Here is a 22,509-nt window from a genome sequence, read left to right as displayed (position 1 = left end):
CACTGTCAACAAGATTTATGTATAGAGGGGTTCTTTGGTTATCATTTGGTTTAATGGTCCATATTCATCAGGTTGTGGTGATAGAAGTAGAGTGATACAATTGTTTTGGAAAAACATTATGACATTATGTATCAAGATCCTTCAAAGTGCTGCAAGTCAGTCATTAGCCTAATTCTACTTTGAAGATTATTTTAGCTCTGTAAGAATTTTTTATTTTGATATTTTTAGTTGTAGACTACACAATACTTTTATTAACTAGTTTATTTATATATGGTGCTGAGGGTCGAATCCAGGGCCTCACATGTACAAGGCACAAGCCCAGTCTCATCTGTAAAAAAAAAAAAAAATTTTAAATATATTTTTAGATGCTGATGAACCTTTATTTTGTCCATTTATTTATATGTGGTGCTAAGAATTGAACCCAGTGCCTCATACATGCTAGGTTATGCTGTAATAATTAAACAGAAAGCAATATATAATTATGTATCTATTCATATATGCAGGTATTAAAATATACATGTTCAAAAATTTTTTCCTATATACTTTGAAAAAGCCAAATGCATGCATTGTGGGCATTAACATTTTAATTGTAAATTTCTAAGTTGTTTATAATAGCTGCATGTCTTTATGGGAGTGGGATATTGGGGGTTGAACCTAGGGACCTTCAACCACAGGTCTATACCCTCAGATCTTCTTTCTTTTTTTTTTTTTAAATAGGGTCTAGTTAAATTGCCTAGGAGATTTTAGACTTACAGTTCTCTTGCCTTACCCTCTCGTAAAGCTGGGATTACAAACATGCAACCACCATGCCTAACTTTTAAGCAATCTTTCTGTATCTATCCCCTTTTTTTCCTTTGCCCTGTGGGATATTGTGATGAAGATATCTGTATTAATTTTGGTTTTTATTTTATTTCATTTAATTATACAACTTTCTCAAAATGGGATTCAGTTTTTACTTTTTTGTTAATTGTGGAGATGTTTTCTCCATTTGTAGGGGGCGAGTTGGGGTACTGGGGATTGAACTCTGGAACACTCAACCACTGAGCCACATCCCCAGCCCTATGTTGTATTTTATTTAGAGACAGGGTCTCACTGAGTTGTTTAACACATTGCTGTTGCTGAGGCTGACTTTGAACTTGAGATCCTCCTGTCTCAGCCTCCCAAGTTACAGGTGTGTGCCACCACACCTGGCAGTGCTTTTTACCTTTGGGAAAACTTAAGTCCTCATGAACTACATCAAATCCACTAAAATAAAGCCATGTTTTATGCTTGTGTATCATCTAGTGACATTCTCTTTTGTCTTGAATAATTTTAGTTACAGATATTTGTAGGGATTTTCTAAAATTCTTTTGTTCTTTCAGTGAAGTGAAGACTTACGATCCCTCTGGTGATTCCACACTTCCAACCTGTTCTAAAAAACGCAAAATAGAACAGGTAGACAAAGAGGGGGAAGTAACTGAAAAGAAATCCAAGAAAGCCAAGATTAAAGTAAAAGGTTGGTTTAAGAATTTTAAAGGCCACTTATGCTATTATGATGATACACTCTTGTAATTATTCTTATACTTAAAAATTAGACTTTGTGAATCTTGGAATAGTATCTACCTTTACCATTGAGTGAAAGCCAGTGGTGTTTCAATATGTCATTATGTTCCCTGCGAGTAAGTGGGATTGTTAAAGGCATCAGATTTCATAGGAATGTGAGAACATAACTTCAAATACATACAATTATATGTTTAACTAGGTTTACCAAAATACTTAGTTTCTGGTATGTACATTATTTTAGCAATTAAGAATTTTTAAAAAAGAATAAAGTGATTTCTAAGTTGGATATTAAGATATTTTTTAGTCATGAAAATGACTAAATGAAAGTAGCCTTGTTAACAGCAGTGGTTTTCTTTGTTATTTGGTTAATAAATTGGAATATTTGCTTGCTAGGTAGCTATTATAGTGATATTTAATAAGTACTCACCGGACAACCAAACTGTCTTAAGAAGTTGATTAAACCAGTGCCCCATTTGTTAGTTGCACCTGTTTATTGAGTTCTTGCCAGTCTAGAAAGAGTAAAACACAGTATCTTTGTTTATTTTTAATGTGGTACTAAGGATCAAACCCAGTGCCTCACAGTCAAGGCAAGTGCTGTACCACTGCCCCAGCCCTTCAATTTGGTTTCTAAATGGCTTAGTTGTCAAAAACATACTGTCATCAAGAATGGACACAGGCAATTATTTAAATTCCTTTTGTTTTCTTATTGAAAAATCAAGAAAATCCCTAAACTCATTGCCAGAATTTGAATCACTGAATTCTAAATTTTATCTCCCCACCTCACCATTTTTTTTTAACGATAAGCTTTTCAAAATTAATGTGAGTGGATCTTTGTGTATTCCTAATCTTTTGCCTGCAATTTTTCCCATGCTTTAAGTAGCAGTATTTATTATTTTGGCTGTAAACTTCAACTTTTTTCTTATAATCCAAATCTATTCTGGCATCAGATCTTCTCTGTTCTACTTTGAAAGTATGTAGTGGTCATAGAGGTAATACATACTTCACATTAGTTTTCTGGTGTGTTCTAAATTTCTATTCTTTGCTAATGATTCCGGCCACATTGATCTATTTGAAGTTTCTTAAATACCCCTTGCCAGATATTTGGAATCTTACCATTTTCTCTTCTTTCTCCTTGGAGTATTCCTTTCAGATATACCATCATTCATTTCCTTGTCTTGATGTTTGCCTGACCACTCTGTCTTAATGTCAATATGTAATTGCCCTTCTACATTCCCCTTCCTGTTTTATTTTTATCCTTAATACTAATTCCTATTGTATATAATATTATTATTTGCTTTGTATTTTCATTCTCCCCCTAAAATAAAATTCATAATAGAGGCTTTAAATTCCAGTAACAATCCAGTAATGTAAACATTTTTATTTATTTGTTTGTTTATTTGTTTTGGTACCAGGGATTGAACCCAGGGTCACTTAACCACTGAGCTATATCCACCCCTTTTTATTTCCTAAATGAAATATTTACAATATTTTCCCTGAGTTTCTGTGGCTGGCTTTGAAATTTGCAATCCTCTTCCTCAGCCTTCCCAGTCACTGGGATTATAGGAATGTGCTAATATCCTTAAATTTTATGTATGTAGATAAGGAGTTTTACAGAGGAGCAAGCATTTAAAAAAATGATTTTCATTGATGGGGATGTAAATAAAGTCTTAACTGTATTTGTATTCAGGAGTCATAGGATAGAATATACACAGTCTGACTCCAGAACACACAATCTCTTAACCATTTCTTTCTTTTTTTAAAAAAAAAGTTTTAGGTGAGCACAATATCTTTATTTTAGATTTATTGGTGTTGTTATTTATTGGATCGAACCCAGTGCCTCGTGCATGCTAGGCAAGCACTCTACCACTGAGCCACAACCCCAGCCCATCTCTTAACCATTTCTAATGTAATTGCCTCCTGGCCAAAACAATGGCATTGGTAATCTGATAGCCTTTGTTTTAGTCCTAAGTTTTATATGTAACTGCATGATTAAGAGAGAAGTATGTATCTCTGAGCTGTATCTGTATCATTTATAAGGTTTATGGCATTAGAAAAAGTAGTCCTTGAAGGACATTTTCAATTACAAGATGGATATAAATATTGAATAGTTGACCAGAATGACCCAAAAAAAAACCAAGAAAATTTTGGGTGGATTGAGAGGTCTGGTTGAATGTTAATTGTTAGATCTTTGTACTTACCCAATTCAGTTGAAGAGGAGGAGGAAGAAGAAGTAGTTCTAGTAGAAGAAGAGACATCTACTAAGAAGAAGAAGAAAAAGGATAAAAAGAAACACATTAAAGAAGAACCAGTTTCTGAGGAAGAGCCATGTACCAGCACAGCAATTCCTGTATGTTTAAACAATTCCTGATTTTTAACTAACCAGTACTGTCTCAGTGTGGGCAGGGTCTCCATATTTTAATCTCTTCTCTATCAGAAATGAGTAAGCATTTTAAAAAACGGGAGTAAATAAAATTGTCTTATTGTATTTGTATTATTAATGCCCATATTTTTATTTTGTTTTCTTTGATAGAAGGTCCTGCTAAGTTGCTTTGGGCCTCGAAGAGTTGCGAGGGTGGCTTTGAACTTGGTATTCTGCCTCTCAGCTTTGCGAACTGCTGGGATTGCAGGCATGTGCCACCGTTCCCATTTTAAAGACCATTTTCCAAATTTACTTTCTTACTACAAAAAAGTTTGCTTTGAGGAAGGAAGAAAACATGATTTACTTTGAATCCAGAGCCTTATGCCCATAAGGGAAGTGCTGGGCCACTGAGCCACACTCCAAGGTCATTTTTATATTTTAATCTTACTCCCAAATTTGTGTTTAAGGGACATTGATCTATTTCATAAGGAAAAGTTATTCCTCATGCATACAATTGCTCTTTCAAAAGCATTCTTGTTGCTTATTTCAGAGTCCAGAAAAAAAGAAGAAGAAGAAGAAGAAGAAAGACATTGAGGACTAATGGAAAAGGAAACAATTTTGGCACCTGGAAACATCATGCTTAAGATTCGGTTGGGAGTATGCCAGAGATGCTCTCTAAAATAATCAAGGAGAGGTTGAATGAAACAGTGATTAATCATCTCTAGCTTTTCACACTTGTGTCTTTATGTCAACTCTTGTTAACCTTATTATGTCAACATTTGTTAGAGTCTTTGATATATAAATAAAAATATTTTCTTTGTATTTTAAGGCAGGTCTGTGATCTCTTGACATTTAAGTAGTGAGTCTTTGGTCTTTTCTATATTTTATTTGACATCTGGTGATTATTGTTTTGATCATTATAGTTGAAAAGTTGTTAATGGTATGCTTAATTTGAAACAGTCTTTTGGAAGGCTGTAATTATGGTAAGATGGGCCGATTTAAGTACCTCATTATTACTTTTTTGGACTATTTTTCATAACCCACCTACCCACCCACGCTCTGTATTTATTTAAATAAAGATTTGTTTCATGTTCAGATTTTAATCTAGGTGAGCAAACTATTTCAGGGTCTCTTCTAGAAAAAGGAAGAAACTGTTTGTAACTTACTAAAATGCCCTGGTTCAATTTTCAGTACCAAAAAGAAAAACAATGTCACTTGGAAAAGAGTTGGAGAGAAAAAAATGTCAGTAGAAATGAGGCATAAACTTACAAAAGAATGCTAGAGAAAGATCTTTACCTTATTAAAATAGTGTTTATTATGCCAACAGAAACCTGTTTTCTGTATCATCATGACAGTCATAAGTTTATCAAACTATTATATCTTGCCTCTTTATATCCTGTGGTCATAATGCTGAAGTAAGATTCAATAAAAGCATTTGGCAGACGGAAGAAGCTAGAGACTCTAGCTTTGATTTCTGCTTTTCTTGTGACCACAAGCAAGTCAATAACCCTACTTCAGATTCCTAGTTTGCTGTTGGCTTTAATAGTGTGGTTATTTTGCTTTGAAAAAACAATGTCATTTTGTAGTACCCAGTAGAATGTGTCCCAGATTATATGAGGCTTTTGTTTGTTTTGTTTTATTTTGTTTATGGTTTTTGGTACCAGGAATTGAACCCAGGGGTGCTCAACCACTGAGGCACAAGCCCAGTCCTTTTTATATTTTATTCAGAGACATGATCTCACTAAGTTTCTTGGGATCTTGCTAAGTTGCCGAGGCTGACTTTGAACTCATGTCCTCCTGCCTCAGCCTCCTGAGCTGCTGGAAATACAGGCATGTGCCACTACACCTGGCTGTTTTTAACACCTTTCATGAAAGGAATTCATTGATCTACCAAGAGTGGTATATTCAAAAGCTTTTACATCTGAAAAAAGTTTAGACTGAGAATGCTAACTAAAAGCTTCTAGTGATTTTGAATAGTTCTCTACAGGCCTGAGGAAAGCCTTAAAGATTGTCTCATATGATCCTTAAATTTCAGCCTTTCTGTGTTAGGTGAGACTATAGGCTCATGCCACTGCACCCACCTATACCTAATTTTGATTAGCAAATTTGAATTATTTTTTATGAACCCACATAAAATAATCCTTTCTTAAAACATTTATTCTATGACTAGGAATGTGGCTCAGTGGTAGAGAACTTGGTTGGCATGCGCAAAGCCATGCGCAATAACCAGCACTACCGGAAAAAGAAGCCTGTGACTTGGACTCATCCTTTATCCCAACTCTACCACTTAGAATGACATGCAGTAAGGACAAGTGTCTCAAACTTACATTGATCTGAATCAAGTCTAGGTTAGCACCCATAACAGCATTTGTAGCAAGGGTCTCAGGTAGTGTAAGTTGAAGGTGCACACAGTAGCCAAGTACTAGGGTAAATAATTTAAACTCATAGAACCTGTTTTTCTTTATCTGTAATTGGGTTGTTTAAAGGAGTGAGGTATTTGTGAAGAGTTAAGAAATTCCTTCTGTGTTACTTGACATCTTCAGTAGAACTCTACTTACTATCAGCAATTGTTCCTGGCATAAAATAGGCTTTAATGTTCACTAATGAGTATATGGCTTATGGAGAAATTACTAATTTTATGTGTTATTCTGATTAAAGAATGCCCTTTCTGGTTTTTCTGCAGATGCCTTGAGAACAGCATGAACTTTTTTAAAAAAATAAAAATAATAAGAATTTTTTATTTGTTTTCTCATGTGGTGCTAAGGATCAAAACTAGTGCCTCACCTGTGCTAGGCAAGGACTCTACCACTAAGCTACAACCCCAGCCCCCATTAACTTAATATTAAGGGCATAGGTGGTTGAGCCAGTATTTATTAAAGGTTTTTAATCTGCTTTATCCTATGGCAACTCATCACCAAAAGTCAAAACTTGTTAACTATTTTTTAAGTATAACAGCATTATAGATACTTTTTTTCTTCTTTTTTTTTCCTCCTAGCACTGGGTATTGAACCCTGGGCTTTATGTGCATGGTGAACAAGTGCTTGTAGATCCTAATTTATAGTAGATTTTGTTTTGTTTGGTACTGGGGATTAAATCTAGGTGTCCTTAACCACTCGGCCATATCCCTAGCCCTGTTTACTTTTTTATTTTGAGACAAGGTTTCTTAGGGCCTCACTAAATTGCTAAGGCTGGCCTCATGGTGGCACACATCTGAAATGGCTGGATTATAGATGTGTCCTATCATTCCTGGTTTCAGTAAGTTTTTGTTCAAAAATATTTATTAAAGCAAATGTCAGATTCTCCTGGAGATCTTCTGGAGTATTTAATAATTTTGATGCTTGGGTTGGTTTTAAGGAAAAATTTTTTAGAAATGTATTAAAAGCTTTGGTAGGCATTAGAAATACCCGGAGGACATGTTGGTAGGGGAGGGTTTGAACTCAGGACCTCACACTTGCTAATCATGTGCCTTACTATTGAACTACAACCCCAGACTTTTTTTTTTTTTTTTTTTTTTGAGACAGGGTCTCAAAGTTGCCCAGACTGGTCTCAATCTTGGATCATCCTGCTTCAGTCTCCCAAGTAGCTGGGATCATAGGTGTGGACCACCAAACCTGGCAAGAATTTTCATTTTTGACAAATTCTAGCTCATGATGTTTAAGAGACAATATCTTTTCTAGGAGGATTTCTTTCCATTATCTTACCTAGCTCTGCAGTTCTCCAAACTAGAACCTAATTTTATGGCCAAGATACCACCATCAGTCCTCAATTGAACTGTTTTGCTGTCAATTGTTCAGAAGCACATTGGGACAGGGCACAATCTGACTAATGTTCTTCCTACATAGTTAGAGAAAATTTGGAATTATTGTTTCTTGTCTATCAGAATTTAGTTTTTGAATTTAATTCCTGTTTCTGTGAGTGTTCTGTGTACATTTTGTATAAAATGAGGAAAAACCAGTTGTTTAAATTTGTGGGCTCATTTGAAACAGCACGTAACAAACAGCAAAATGCTCACATGTAATGCAAAATCATTTGAAAGAAACATTAGTGAGATAATAAACTTATGACTAGTCCCACAAATGTAAATGACCAAGCATATCCTTGACTTATTTTGGTTGATTTATAAACAAGGACTGGTACTTCATATTAGTTATGGTTTACATATTAGGTGTCCACCAAAAGCACATGTGAGACAATGCAATGATTGCGTTATGAGAGCCTTAACCCAATCAGTGAATTAATCCCCCACAGAGATTATCTGAGTGGTTACTAAGTGGGTAAGGTATAGTTGAAGGAGGTGGGTCATTGGGGCTGTGCCTTTGATGTATATATTTTGTGAGCTTAGTCTCTCTCTGCTTTCTGATGTGATGTTCCCAGCTGCTTTCCTCTGCCACACTCTTTGGCCATGATGTCCTGCCTTAACCTGGGCCCTGAGGAGTGGAGTCAGCCATCTATGGATTGAGACCTCTGAAACCGTGAGCCCCCAGATAAACATTTCCTCCTAATTGTTATTGTCAGGTCTTTTGGCCACAGCATCAAAAAAGCTGACTTACAATATTCAAGCATCTCTACTATTTAGTACTTTGAAGTTTAGTTTTGGGATTTTGTTGTGATTTTGTTTGTTGCCATAAAGCTTCAGTGAATGCCTTTTGTGCATTTATCATGTGCTTGTGTTTAAATAGGATAGGGCTGGGGTTGTAGTTCAGTTGTACAGTGTTTGCCTAGCACGCATTAAGGCCTAACTTCCATGTCCAGCACTGCAAATTTTTTAGATGTAAAATTATTGTGACAAAGGGAATAGATAAGTGTAAAATAGTGACAGTTTGCTCAAAACGTAGCAGTAATTTTCAGTCCAACCAACAATATTAGAAAGCCACTATTTCAGAAACTCTCTTATCTTTTTAAAAAGAGAGTTGTCCCACCTACTCATTACACACTTTTAGACACAGCAGCATTTGTTTTAAAATGGTATTTTAATCAAATGGTTTTATCCTGGATAGTGTCCTCTTAAAATTCTGTAGTCTAAGATGGATAAGAAAATTCTACTTTATCAGTACAACATTGAAAATCATAGTGAAGCTCATACACTCCCACTCAGCCTTAACTACTAATCCAAAGAGGGAATTTGTGACTAGAAAAAGGTATCCCTTCAACACACAGTAATGCTGAAGTACCAAAAAATTTTGGGGACTGTAAGTCAATGACTAGGAGGTGTCTGCCCCTGATTTTTTGGTTTTCTGCAGTGAACATCCTGCACTACTTTTAACAAGCTGTAATTCTGGTCCACCATCACTTAATTGGAAAATCTAAAGTAATAAGCCTAAAAGGATAATTAACATTTTATTGATTACTACTCTGTATCCAGCATTACTCAAGCCCTTTAATTAACTTAAGTCTAAACCCTTTCTAACAGATTCTATCATCTTGCCTGCTTACACATGAGGAAATTGATAACATGTTAAGGAACTTGGTTGATGCCATTTAAATCATTAGGAACAATGGGGTAGGGAATATTGAAGGCATTCTGCCTCTAAGGCCAGTGGCTAGTGATTCTGAAAAATGCAAGCAACTCTATGTTGGAACATTTTTCTTAGTAGCCTAAAGAGAATCCTATAATTTCAAAATAAATGGTTTGATTCTAGAAATAAATTGTGTGGGCTACCCTTGCAGAGACAGGTTGATGAAATAGCTGTCACCAGAGCTTTTTCATTGAGCCTGAGGATCCCAATGCTGGTATTTTCTATTCTGTGATTTAAACCAAACCCAAAGACCTAGCAGGCCACCAAGCAATAGCTTTGGATGTAGTTCCCAAGAACTGGCCTAGTGTGTCTGTACACCTGAGGTTCTATGGGTCAAGTCAGCCATTACAATGTCAAGTCCTATATCATAGCAGAAAATGCAGCCTTCAGAGTTGGAAGACACACTATTATTAGCATAGCTTTGATGACATCCCTTATAAAAGTGTCCAAAGGTGAACAAATGCTCATAAACACTACAACCCCTGATTATGTAGATGTCACGATACTTAAGAGTTACGAGTAGAAATGAAACAATGGAAAATGACAATAAATTCCTCAAAAATTTGATGTGTCTGTTAGTACCAGCAGAGGAGAATAGGAGATTTTAGAGGCCAAAGGAATCAGATTGTCTAGTACAGCTCTATTGCTGCAAATGAAGATTTTTGTCTGAAAGAGACCTTCACCACACTTTACCCAGTGTGCTGGCATATTCCAAGGATTTTAGGTTTGTCCTTTTCTCTTAGCAATATGGAGAAAATAGTTTCTCTTATAAAAAGTGTTGGCTGGGCATGGGGGTGGTACATTCCCATAATTCCAGCAATTTGGGAGGGTGAGGCAGGATTGCAAGTTTGAGGCCAGCCTGGGCAACCTAGTGAGAACCTATCTCAAAATATAAGGGCCTTGGAGATGTAGCCCAGTGGTACAGAGCTTTCCAGTCTGTGAGAAGCCCTGAGACCAATCCCCAATATAATTTTTTATTTTTTACACATTTAATTGAACATTTGAACCCATCTATGGGAATCACAGAAAGCAATCAGATCAGAATATGTAACATTGAAATGGGGACAGGCTACAAAAGAATTTCATTATGATTGCTTCTTGAGAATTAAGGAAGGTGTGGAGGATATAGGACTACTGGTTTCATTATATCATTATTAGTGTATGTATTGCTTAGGAAAAAAAGTAATAATAATAATTTTTTTGGGGGGGGGTATTGGTGATTGAACCCAGGATCTCACAAAAGGTAAGCAAGTACTCTACTGCAGAACTACATCCTCAGTCCTTTTTAAATTTTATTTTGAGACTGTCTTCCTAAACTGTCCAGGCTGGCCTCAAACTTGCCATTTTACTGCCTCCGCATCCTGAATAGCTGGGATTAACAGGTTTGCACCACCACACCCATCCTGAATTCAAATTAAGAAAAAAAAATATTTAAAAAGAAATACATGTGGGGAAGAGGGGCTTTTCTATATCAGGTGGGCAAAGTACAATCTGAGGTCCAAATCTAGGCAAAGTTTTACAAATAAATTTTTAATACTACATAGCCATGCCCATTCATTTCAGAAGTATCTATAGCTATATGTCTGGCTTGTGTTTCCACAGCAGAATTTAGTATTTATGAAGAAATGTAGCTCATAAAGCCAAAAATCTTTATATGGTCCTTTACAGGAAAGATTTTCTGACTCCTGCTTTGGATTAAAAAGGAACTTGACAGAGTCAAATGCAATGTGTGAAACTTTATTTATTCTGGTTCCAAAAAACAAAAACTTGGAGACAGGCAAGTTATTTTTGTATTTGTTTTAAAATTTTTTAAGTTATAGATAGACACGATATCTTTATTTATTTTTTTTAATTTATGTGGTGCTAGGGATCAGACCCAGTGCCTCATGCATGCTAGGCAAGTGCTGTACCACTGAGGTACAACACCAGCATGAGACAGAGAAATTTTAATGTGAACCATGTTGATTGATTTCAGGAAGTTAGTTAACTTGTTTTGTATGTGGTAATGGTACTGTGGCAATTGGGAGAATGTCCTTAGCTTTTAAAGATGCATTCTGTTGGAGAGAAATACCCTGTTGTTGTCAATCATGTATTTTCTAGTGGTTTAGCAAAATTGATGAATATATAAATAGATGAAGCAAATATGGTAAGCAACCTGTATTCCCAGTGGCTCAGGAGGCTGAGATAGGAGGATCATGAGTTCAAAACCAGCCTCAGCAAAAGAAAGGCGCTAAGCAATTCAGTGAGACCCTTTCTCTAAATAAAAAATAGGGCTGAGGATGTAGCTCAGGGGTTGAGAGCCCCCAAGTTTAATCCCCAGTACCCCCAAAAAATGGAAAACAATTGTTGAAATATGTGGCATTTGGGTATATGGAATTCATAGTATTCATTTTTTCCTGTATGCTTTAAATTATCATAATAAAATCTGATTTTAAAAAGCAAGAACATGGTATTTATTTTGCCTTAATTCTGAGTTCTTTGAAAACTTCCAAGGTCTTTATGACATTCTTGGCCAACAAGTATTTGGGACACTCACTGTGGGCCAGGCACTCATTAGATAGCAGGGAGAACTTGAACAGAAATTGCAGCAGCTTCTGCCTATAGGGAGTTCCCAGAATGAACCTCAGACCTCCAGCCCTCCTAATGAGAAGACATGTTCTCATTTAAGTCCCTTCTTGAGGAAGGGGGAAAGCAGGGAAGCAGCAGATAGAGATCTCAAGTAAAGATGAGAATTATGAAGTTATGCAAGGCAGACAAACGCTATGAAGTGTAAGTTGTGTTATGGAAAAGAAACCATCCTTCTCCCCTCTCTTCTAGCCACATGATACTACACATTTAAAATTAGAAAGCAGAAGAGAGCCATACCAGGTAATAGAGCTGGAAATACAGCAGCAATACATTGTACTCCATCTTCCCACCCCAAACTTGTCCCTGAGCTCTGGCAATTTGGTACTGACCTGGAGAGCTTTTCTGTGCCATAAAAAGAAGGGAGCCCATCAGGTGCATTCTTGGGGCTTCATAAAGCTGCCTTTTTAACCTGAGCCAAGAAGGGAACGCCTTGGTTCCTAGCAGGGTTAAATGTGTCTGACTCCAGGAAAAGAATCAAGCAGACAACAAGTGCATCTATTTATATCTTAAAATCTGCTGGGTCAGCAACAAGCTAATAACCAACTAAGCATGATGGAGAGGCCACAAGATGACTGTCAGAAAGGAAAGAGCCCTGCACTAGTGGTCAAAGAAAATAGTACATGTTAAAGTGCTGCATAAACCAAAAGTCGCTATGGAATGTCCTTGCTATTGTCATGAACTGATTTCACCATCTATTAATTTGTGTCCTTAAACAAGTCAACCTGTGCCCTCTCATTTCCCTATCTGTAAAGCAGACATAAATTTCTGTTTATCCAGGAAACAGATCATTTATGCAAAAGTTCCTTATAGGGTTGGAATTGTGGCTTAATGGTAGCATGCTTGCCTAGCCTGTGTGAGGCAGACACCATATAAAAAAATAATTTTTTTTTATTCGCAGCACCATATAAAAAAATAAGTAAAAATAAAGGTATGTCCATCTACAACTAACTAAAAAATATTTTAAAATAAGTAAATAAAGATATTGTGTTCATCTACAGCTTAAAGTTCCTTATAAACTGAACACTTAAGTACTATTATTATTCAATCTCTGTTCTACTTAGAAAACAGGAAAATGCAAGAGTTAAAGATTCCAGGGGAGAAGTCAATGGGAGTATGTTTTAGTCAGTTTTTTTTTTTTTTTTTTTTTTCTTGGTCTTTGTGACCAAAAGACCTAATAAGAACAGTTTTTGAGGAGGAAAAGTAATATTTGGAGTTCATGGTTTCAGAGATCTTAGTACATAAACTGCCAACTCCATTGCTCTGGGCCTAAGGTGAGGTTGAACATATGGTGGAAAGCAGCTCAGGACATGAAACCAGGAAGCAGAGAGAGAGAGAGAGAGAGAGAGAGACTCTTCTCCCCAGGGACAGAATATATATATCAAAAGCATGTCCCCAGAGACCCACTTCCTCCAGCCACACCCTACCTGCCTACAGTTACCACCCAGTTAATCCATTGAAGTGGATTAATGCACCAATTAGGCTAAGGCTCTCTAACTCAATCATTTCATGCAATTTTCTTGCATTGTTTCACACATGAGCTTTTGAGGGATACCTAATATCTAAATCATAACAAGAATTAGGTCAATTTTTGTGGTATCTAGCAGCCACCTGTTTATTATACTCATTTTCTTTATTTCTGGGCATATACCTACACTCTATTCCTCAGCCTTGCAGTTAGATGTGGCCCTGTCGCTGAATTCTAACCAATGGGATGGTAATGGGTGGCAGCCATGTGCATCACTTAAGGTCTGTTTCGTTAAAAAAAAATATATATATATTACACTCCTTAAGTCTCAATCTTCAGATGCTGGCTTTTGCAGACACAGTGACTTTGGAGATATTGTCAAAGAAGATACAAGGTAGAAGAAGCCGGGTGCGGTGACACACCTGTAATCCCAGCAGCCCGGGAGACTGAGTCAGGAGACTTGCAAGTTCAAAGCAAGCCTCAGCAGTGGCCAGGTGCTCAGCAACTCAGTGAGACTCTGTCTGTATAAATAAAACACAAAATAGGACAGTGGTCTAGTGCCCCTGAGATTAATCCCTGGTTCCAAAAAAAGAAGAAGAAACCTGGGGTCCTGAATCAACAGTATGGAGAACAGCTCCTCACAAATCAGGAGCATCCAACTTAGACTTTTGCTACGTTTGTTCCAGTTACATTAGGTTGAACTATGTGAAATTGTCAATGTTTGACTACTTTTTACCTATAAAAATGGTAATTTTACATAGTTCAACCTAAGACATTTTGTGCCGCAGTCTGGCTGGGCACAAATCACGAGCCACTGAAGCAGGAACAAACTTTATTTCTGAACTCTACCAGCACACTCCACACATGCTCCTGGGAACTCCCCCGAATGCCACAGGGCTCCTCCAGGAACCAGCAACCAGAGGAAAATTCCCTCCTCCAGCACTTCCCCAACCAATGGGAACTCTCCGGGAATCCCTGCGAGAGCTGAAGCGGAACTCAACGGGAACTCTGCCAGAACTCATCATCATAATGGCTTGCTAGCGTCACCTCTCAATCACTACTTCTGGCAAAAATGCCATTCGTCATCCCAACTCGGCTGTGGCCCTCAACAATTTTGGACTGTTTTAGGAGCATTGTAACTGTCATACACCATCTTTTTTTCCTTTTTTTTATATTTATTTTTTAGTTTTCGGGGACACAGCATCTTTCTTTGTATGTGGTGCTGAGGATCGAACCCAGGCCGCACGCATGCCTGGTGAGCGTGCTACCGCTTGAGCCACATCCCCAGGTACACCATTTTAAACTAAATCTTTTTAACAGTCACATTTTCTTTCTTTTTTTTTATTTTAATATTTATTTTTTAGTTTTCAGCGGACACAACATCTTTGTTTGTATGTGGTGCTGAGGATCGAACCCGGGCCGCACGCATGCCAGGCGAGCGCGCTACCGCTTGAGCCACATCCCCAGCCCAACAGTCACATTTTCAAAGATGAGAAGGAAAATTAGGATTCTTGAGTTTATGGATCAGAGATTGTAAACTGCCTACTTTGGGTCCACATTTGTGTACAAAAATATTGTTATTTGCTCTATAAAATGTTGGCCCACATAGTTTTTAAAAAGTCAAATTGGAGCAAACCTGTAATCCCAACAGCTCAGGAGGCTGAGATAGGAAGATGGCAAGTTCAAAGTCAGCCTCAGAACAGCATGGCACTAAGCAACTCAGTGAGACCCTGTCTCTAAATAAAATACAAAATAGGGCTGAGGATGTGGCTCAGTGATTGAGTGCCCCTGAGTTAAATCCCCAGTATTTAAAAAAAAAAAAGTTGTTGTTGAATCAAATATATTTTTCTGTCATGCACTCAAAAATACTTTTGTCTGTTTTTGTTTGTTTCACACTTAGAATTAATGTAGCAAAGCAGGGTTGGGTTGTAGTTCAGTGATAGAGAGCTGGCACAAAGCCCTGGGTTTAATTCATCAGTGCCCCGAAAAGTGTAGCAAAGAAAAAAATTCAAACCCAATTTTAAAAGCCCAAGGAACAAAACTTAATAATTAAATCATTAAGGTCTTCAGAGGGAGAGAGAAAATTATAATTATGGGATGAGAAAGCACAACATAAAATTCAGAAAACAGGGCCATCCCAGAGTCTACAAGCCTTCCATCTCTCGCAGCTTGCTTCTCAGCCTAGCCTAGCCTCACCATGGTGGACACCTTCGTGGGCACCTGGAAACTAGTGAACAGCAAGAATTTCGATGACTACTTGAAGTCACTTGGTGTGGGCTTTGCTACCAGGCAAGTGGCCAGCATGACCAAGCCCACTACAATCATCGAAAAGAATGGGGACACCATCATCTTAAAAACACAGAGCACCTTCAAGAACACGGAGATCAGTTTTCAGCTGGGGAAGGAGTTTGATGAGACTATAGCAGATGACAGGAAGGTCAAATCCACTATGACGCTGGATGGAGGAAAACTTGTCCACGTGCAGAAGTGGGATGGGCAAGAAATTACGCTTGTGTGGGAGCTAAATGATGGGAAAATCTTGACACTCACCCATGGCAGTGTAGTGTGCATTCGCACTTACGAGAAAGAGGCATGACCCACCAGCACTGTCACTGACTGTTCCTCTGTCAACTGGCCACCCCTGGACTCAGCACCACATTGCCTCATTTTTTTCCTCTAGCATTTTGTATAAACCTACTTTGGGGAATTCTTCTGGGATCAGGTGACACCAGCCTGGATCCCCAGTTTCCATTGTGTATGTATGTGCTTTTTTCTTTTTTTTAAAACTATATCCAAATATGCTCTGAAGTCAATAAAGCAGAGCAGAGGCCCTGCAGTTGCCTCTGGTGATGTGAAAAAAAAAAAAAAAAAACAAAGAAATTCAGAAAACAGGAAAAAATTTAGTGATAGAGTATTTGCCTAGAATATATGAAGTCCTAGGTTTGGTTTCACAAAATAAATACAAAAGGAAGAAGAAATAAAAAGATTAATAAAATTGACTATGTATAGCGGCACCTGCCACATGGCATATCTAGAGAGGCTGAGGCAAGAGGATTGCAAGTTCAAGGCCAACCTCGACAACTTGGCAAGACCTTGTCTTAAAATTAAAAAATTAAAGGGCTAGGGCTAGGCGCAGTGGCACATGCCTGTAATCCCAGTGGCTCAGGAGGCTGAGGAAGAAAAATCGCAGTTGAAAGCCAGCCTCTGCAATTTGTGAGGCCCTATCTCAAAATAATCTTTTTAAAAACAGGGCTAGAGATGTAGCTCAGTGATAGAATGCCCCAGAGTTAGTCCCTAGTATCACAGACATTTAAAAAAAAAATTGTGTAGGAAAAATACTTCTTGGTTAGCAAAAATACTGTAGGATAGTCAAAATATAAGAAATATTTTCTTTACTATGTAAAGAGATTAAGAAAATTAAGATGAAAAAAGTAACAGGCAGTTCTAGGATAAAAAGTATACATAGATGAATGATCAAAGAATGTAAGAAAAGTTAAATTGCCAAATAAATAATACTCTTTGTTGTCCAGAGCACTGGGAGAATATTTCTTTCTTTTCTTTTTCTTTCTTTTTTTTTTTTTTCTCAGCAGTACTGAGGCTTGAAGGGAGAATATTTACCTAATAGCTATGAAAAGTAAAAATACCAACCAAGCAATGCTACTGCTAGTTTTGTACGTATATAATCACACAGGTCACTAAAGCACTTGTTTATAATAGCAAACCAGAAACAACTATAATATCCCATAAATATGGCTAGTAGTTCATCTTATGACTAAAAAGTTTAGCCATTAAGGGACTGGAGTTGTGGCTCAGCAGTAGAGCACTTGCCTACCACATGCCGGGCCCTGGGTTCTGTCCTCAGCACCACATATAAATCAGTAAAATAAAAGTATAAAAAAAAAGTTTAGGGGCTGGGTCTGTGGCTCAGTGGTAGAGTGCTCTCCTTGCACGTGCGAGACCCTGGGTTCAATCCTCAGCACCACATAAAAATAAATAAGTGAAATAAAGGCATTAAAATATTTTTAAAAATTTAGCCATTAAAATACAAATGGATCTCCTAGATGAACTATTATAGTGGGAAAAGCAAAGTGCAGAGAATAGTGTGGAACTAGTTTGTAAAATATTTTTAAAAAAAAAACATTTTTAGTATTGATTTTTAGTTTTAGGTGGGCACAATATCTTTATTTTTATGTGGTGCTGAGGATCGAACCCAGTGCCTCATGCATGCTAGGCAAGCACTGTACAACTGAGCCACAACCCTGTTAGGTTGGTGGTGACAACTTAGTGGCAACTTAGAACAAAGCAGCCCAAGCTGGAAAAGAACATCAATCAGATGCTGGCGGAAACGCCTGTCAATCAGCAGGACCCCCTGGCCAATCCTGGAGTTCAGATAACTCCTCTGACCAACTCTAAGGGGGCAAGGGACCCTAGAAACACCTTTTCCTGTCCCAAGCCCTTCCCTTCCTGCTGTAAGCCCCATAAAAGTCCAGTCCGGTGGAGCTTCCACGGGGGTTTCTCCTCAGACCCTTCTCCTGTCCCCTCTGTGGGTCTGATCGAGTTCAGCCTGGGAGTGATATCTCAATAAAGCCTGTTCAGCCGCCCTTTTAAATCTGCCTGCCCCGACTGATCTGACAAACCCCAGCCCTGTAAAATATTTTGAAAGATATGTGTACTAATTTGTCTTCCATTATTACAGCAAAATGCCAAAAGCTGAACACTTATAAAGAAAATAAGTTTATTTAACTTACAGATTTGGAAGCTGAAGTTAAAGTGGATGGCCCTACTTGTTTGGTTTATGATGAGAGCCTCGTGGCAGATGGAATCATGGCAGGAGTGTGTAGATAAATAGTGATCACATAAACAGGAAGCCAGGGGGTGGGGAGGATCTTGCATTTTTACTACAACCCCTCTTGAAAAAATTAACCCAAGAGGACTGCCTTAAAATTGTATCTTCAACATTGTCACACTGACCACCATGTGAATCTTTCAGGCATACACTCACCCATATCCAAACCATAGCAATGTGTATGTACCCCTATCCCTATGACCTGTGTACAAGAAACTATTAATATTTGCCTACTTTGGAGACAGGGATTTGAGGTTTGGAAATCAGAGGGTGGTAAGACTTTTGTTCTTTGTTCCCTTCCATAGTTTCATTGTCACATATTTTCATTAAAAAAAAAAAAAAGACAAAAACATAAACTAGCCAGGCACATGGTATAATTCCAGCAACCTGGGAGGCTGAGGCAGAAGGATTGCTAGTTAAAGGCCAGCCTAAACAACTTAACAAGAACCTGTCTCAAATGTAAAAAAAATAAATAAAAATGAAAAGTCAGGGGCTGGGTTTGTGGCTCAGTGGTAGAACACTTGTCTATCACACGTGAAGCATTGGGTTCCACCCTTAGCACCACGTAAAAAATAAATAAGATAAAGGTATTGTGACCATCTACATCTAAAAATATATTTTTTAAAAATAGTCTGGGGATATAGTTCAGTGGTAAAGCATTCCTGGGTTTAATTTCCAATAGCAAAAAAATAAAAATAAAAAAATAAACAAAGCTATAGGCAGTGATGCTGGCTGTTCGTCTTATTATTGCTTGTTTGTTTTTTGCCTGCAGAGTTCATAAGGGAATTTGTTGTTGTTTTCTTTTTTTGGGGGGGGGGCGGGGGGGCAGGGCAGAGGTACCAGGGATTGATGGGAGAGGGTGCTTAATCACTGAGTCACATCTCCAACCCGTTTTTATTTTTTATTTTGAGACAGGATCTCTCTAAGTTGCTCAGGGCCTCACTAAATTGCTGAGGCTGGCTTTGAACTTTAGATACTCCTGCCTCAGCCTTCCAAGCTTCTGGGATTATAGGTATGTGCTACTGCACCTGGCTTGTTTTCAAGATGTGGTTTCACTAGTTTGCCTAGGCTGCCCTCAAATTCCTTGGCTCAAGCAATCCTCCTGCCTCAGCCTATTTAGGCTGAACTGCAAGCACATGTCACTGAGCCCATCTAAGAGGCTTTTTTTTTTTTTTTTTTTTTTGGTAGTTTAGTTTTGTGGTTTCAACAATGTTATCAGTAGGGTTTTTCCAGTAAGAAACAAAGTTGGGGGCTGGAGATGTGGCTCAAGCAGTAGCGCGCTCGCCTGGCATGCATGCGGCCTGGGTTCGGTCCTCAGCACCACATACAGACAAAGATGTTGTGTCCGCCAAATACTAAAGGATAAATATTAAAATTCTCTCTCTCTCCCTCTTTCTCACTCTCTCTCACTCTTTCTTTGAAAAAAAAAGAAACAAAGTTGGAAGAGAAGTATGAATGGACAAATTCTTTGAGTTGCATCAGTTCTCTGTACATAATTCATAAGCTTCCAATTATTATTCTTTATACCTCAGGCCAAAACATCACTTATTAATTAATGCCTCATCTTCATTTTATAGCAGAAGAACTGTAATCTCAGAAGAGTTATGGTAACAGAATTACAACTGCAGCTCCCACCTGTTTAATTTGTTGAAGAAATATTATGTTATGCAATGCTGATTGGAATTAATGTAAATGACCCGATTTGATCTTACATGATCTGTAATGATTGAAACGAAAGCACAAATAGATATTTATGACTTTGCTCTTCATTCTCTACTTGCTCTAGATGTGCTTTTCTCTTTCTCACAATCTTCCTCAGAGTTTGCCTTCATTTCTCATCAATTCTTGTGATTGGGTTTTCTTTTCCCTTTCCAAATCACAGATGTTTTCCCACCCTGTGAAAACTAGGGACTGGCTAGCCAGAGCATTACTGTAATTGTGTTCTGGAGGAAATCCTTTCTTTTACTGCCAGGAATTTCAGGCTCCAAAAAGGGGGAGGTGGGGTGGGGTGGGGCTGGCACACTGCCAGGTAATTGCCTCCTTCTTCCCTTTAGCCATCTGTAGGCGACTGGCTGGAGCCCGAGGGTAAAACCACAGCCTCCAGACTTGGAAGGGAGGGACTTTCAGGGATCCTAGGAGTTGAGTTGATCCTGGTCATTTCTCTACCATACAAGCAGGACCTCTATTAAACCACAGTCTAGCAAATTTTAATGCCTTCTAAAAGTAGAAACCATATAAACTCTGTTGATCACAGATCGCCAATGTTAAAAACCCAAACATGAAACCTTTTCTTTCACCTAAACTAGGGGTTGGGGTTGTGGTGTATCTTAATGGTAGAGCACTTGTCTAGTATATATGAGGCCTTAGGTTCAATTCTCAGTACTGCAAGAGTAAAATAAACCAAAGATTGGTTTTTGCAAAGGATCAGTACATATTTTAGGCTTCATAGACCACATGATCTCTGTTGGGACTACTTAATTCCATCATTGTAATGCCAAAGCAGCATTGTGATACCAAAACAAATGAGTGTGGCTATGTTCAGTAGAACTTTATTTATGGACACTGAAATGTAAATTGAATTTAATTTTCACATGTTATACAACACTATTCCTTTAATTTCCAGCCATTAAAAAATGGAAAAGCCTTTTTTAGCTCATGGGCCACGTAAGCTGTGTATAGTTTGCTGATCCCTGATCTAAAGGAAGTGGTTTTCAAACTGCTTTGGCAACCCATCTGAGGGGGAGAAAGACTATCTTGGCTACAGAATATGCCTCCCAGGCTTCCTTTTTCCTTTTTTTTTTTTTTTTTTTTTTTTCTGTTTTGTATTTTGGCCTCCCAAGTTTTGCTTTATTTACAGAGTTTCATAGTTAAAAGTTTAAAAATCCCCTGATCTAACCAGAATCGGTTTTTTTTGTTTGTTTGTTTGTTTTTTTAATTTCAGTCCAGTCCATTTTTTTTTTTCTTGGTCTTCCCTCAGTAGAGATGGAGAACAGTTGGTCATCTAGTTCATTTTAAGGACCTCTTAAGGAAGTTATCATGAGGTAACTGAAAACTCAAGCTTTGTCCTTTTCACATACTTCATAAATCTGTCAGATACCCCCAATCCTCTAATTCATATTGTTGCCCTTCTCTCCAAAGTCCTATAAAATTCCACAAACTGAACTGGGTCTGGGGACATACACCTGTAATCCCAACTACTTGTGAGGTACAAGCAGGAGAATTGTAAGTTTGAGGCAGCCTGGGCAATTTAGTGAAAGATCTTTCTCAAAAAGAAAGAGTCTAAGAGGGAAAATTAAAATCCTGAGGTCAGAATTCAGAAAATCTTGAATTGACAGGAAGAAAACTGGGAAGTAGGTGAAAGCAAGAGTCTTGGGATTGGAGCTCTGAACAACCAGGGGTGCCTCTGGATCATCCCCCATGCCTCTTTTATACACAAATAATGCAAATACGTTCATCACAGCAAATAAAAGAAAATTAGAATCACTCAGATAATTATTGTAAAAATCACAGGTATAGGGACTGGAGTTGTGGCTCAGTGGTAGAGCACTTGCCTAGCACATGTGAGGCCCTGGGTTCGATCCTCAGCACCACATAAAAATAAATAAATAAAGGTATTGTGTCCAACTACAACTAAAAAATAAATATTAAAAAAAAATCACTGGTATATGTCATTCCAGAACTCTTTTTATGTGAGCATACATATGTAAAAAAAAATTATACTCTGTAGTGTCACCTGGACATCTCATGGGCTATTCAAATTTGCTGTGTACAAAACAAAACAAAACAAAACTCTTCATTTTATCTAAGCCTGGTTCATTGACACTAACTGTCCACTTCAAAACCAAGTTGGCCTTCCATCTCCCTCACCACTATTCCAAGTATCACTAACTTTCCTTGTTAGATCTTCACTTAAACAAAAATTATACTAAGTCACATTCTGACCCATTCTTTCTAAAACTGGTCTGACTTTTTTTTTTTTTTTTTTAAATACCGGGGATTGAACCCAACCCAAGGGCACTCTACCACTGAGCTATGTCTCTAGTCCTTTTTAATTTATTTATTCTAATGACAGCAGAATGCATTTCAATTCATAGTACACATATATAGCACAATTTTTCATGTGTCTGATTGTACACAAAGTAGACTTACACCA

General features: G+C 37.7%; 1 protein-coding gene, 1 long non-coding RNA gene and 1 pseudogene across 5 annotated transcripts in view; 2 read left to right on the top strand and 1 right to left on the bottom strand.

Annotated features, from left to right (window-relative positions):
* The window catches only part of Nop58 (NOP58 ribonucleoprotein), a 37,099-nt gene extending 25,289 nt beyond the window's left edge, over nucleotides 1-11,810 (top strand). For all 3 annotated transcript variants that reach the window (XM_076865700.2, XM_076865702.2, XM_076865701.2), the window contains 3 exons: nucleotides 1,362-1,495; nucleotides 3,750-3,889; nucleotides 4,452-11,810. In XM_076865700.2, the coding sequence (XP_076721815.1) occupies nucleotides 1,362-1,495; nucleotides 3,750-3,889; nucleotides 4,452-4,502 (325 nt within the window). In that variant the 3' untranslated portion in view covers nucleotides 4,503-11,810. The remainder of the gene's footprint in view (nucleotides 1-1,361; nucleotides 1,496-3,749; nucleotides 3,890-4,451) is intronic.
* Nucleotides 33-12,520, bottom strand: LOC143406818 (uncharacterized). 2 transcript variants are annotated; one of them, XR_013092302.1, is made up of 4 exons: nucleotides 12,375-12,520; nucleotides 3,741-3,800; nucleotides 1,970-2,051; nucleotides 33-328 (listed from the first exon to the last, which is right to left on the bottom strand). It is a non-coding gene; the product is annotated as an uncharacterized LOC143406818 (long non-coding RNA). The 2 variants fall into 2 exon arrangements; XR_013092301.1 differs by having other exon boundaries at nucleotides 3,741-3,797.
* Nucleotides 12,521-15,656: 3,136 nt separating this feature from the next.
* LOC143407110 (fatty acid-binding protein, heart pseudogene) lies at nucleotides 15,657-16,259 on the top strand (annotated as a pseudogene).
* Nucleotides 16,260-22,509: the final 6,250 nt, after the last annotated feature.

This window comes from Callospermophilus lateralis, chromosome 9, assembly GCF_048772815.1.
Source record: "Callospermophilus lateralis isolate mCalLat2 chromosome 9, mCalLat2.hap1, whole genome shotgun sequence".
NCBI classification, from domain to species: domain Eukaryota; kingdom Metazoa; phylum Chordata; class Mammalia; order Rodentia; family Sciuridae; genus Callospermophilus; species Callospermophilus lateralis.
The sequence above is the reverse complement of the archived record's forward strand: the minus strand, read 5'-3'. Positions and strand labels throughout refer to the sequence as shown.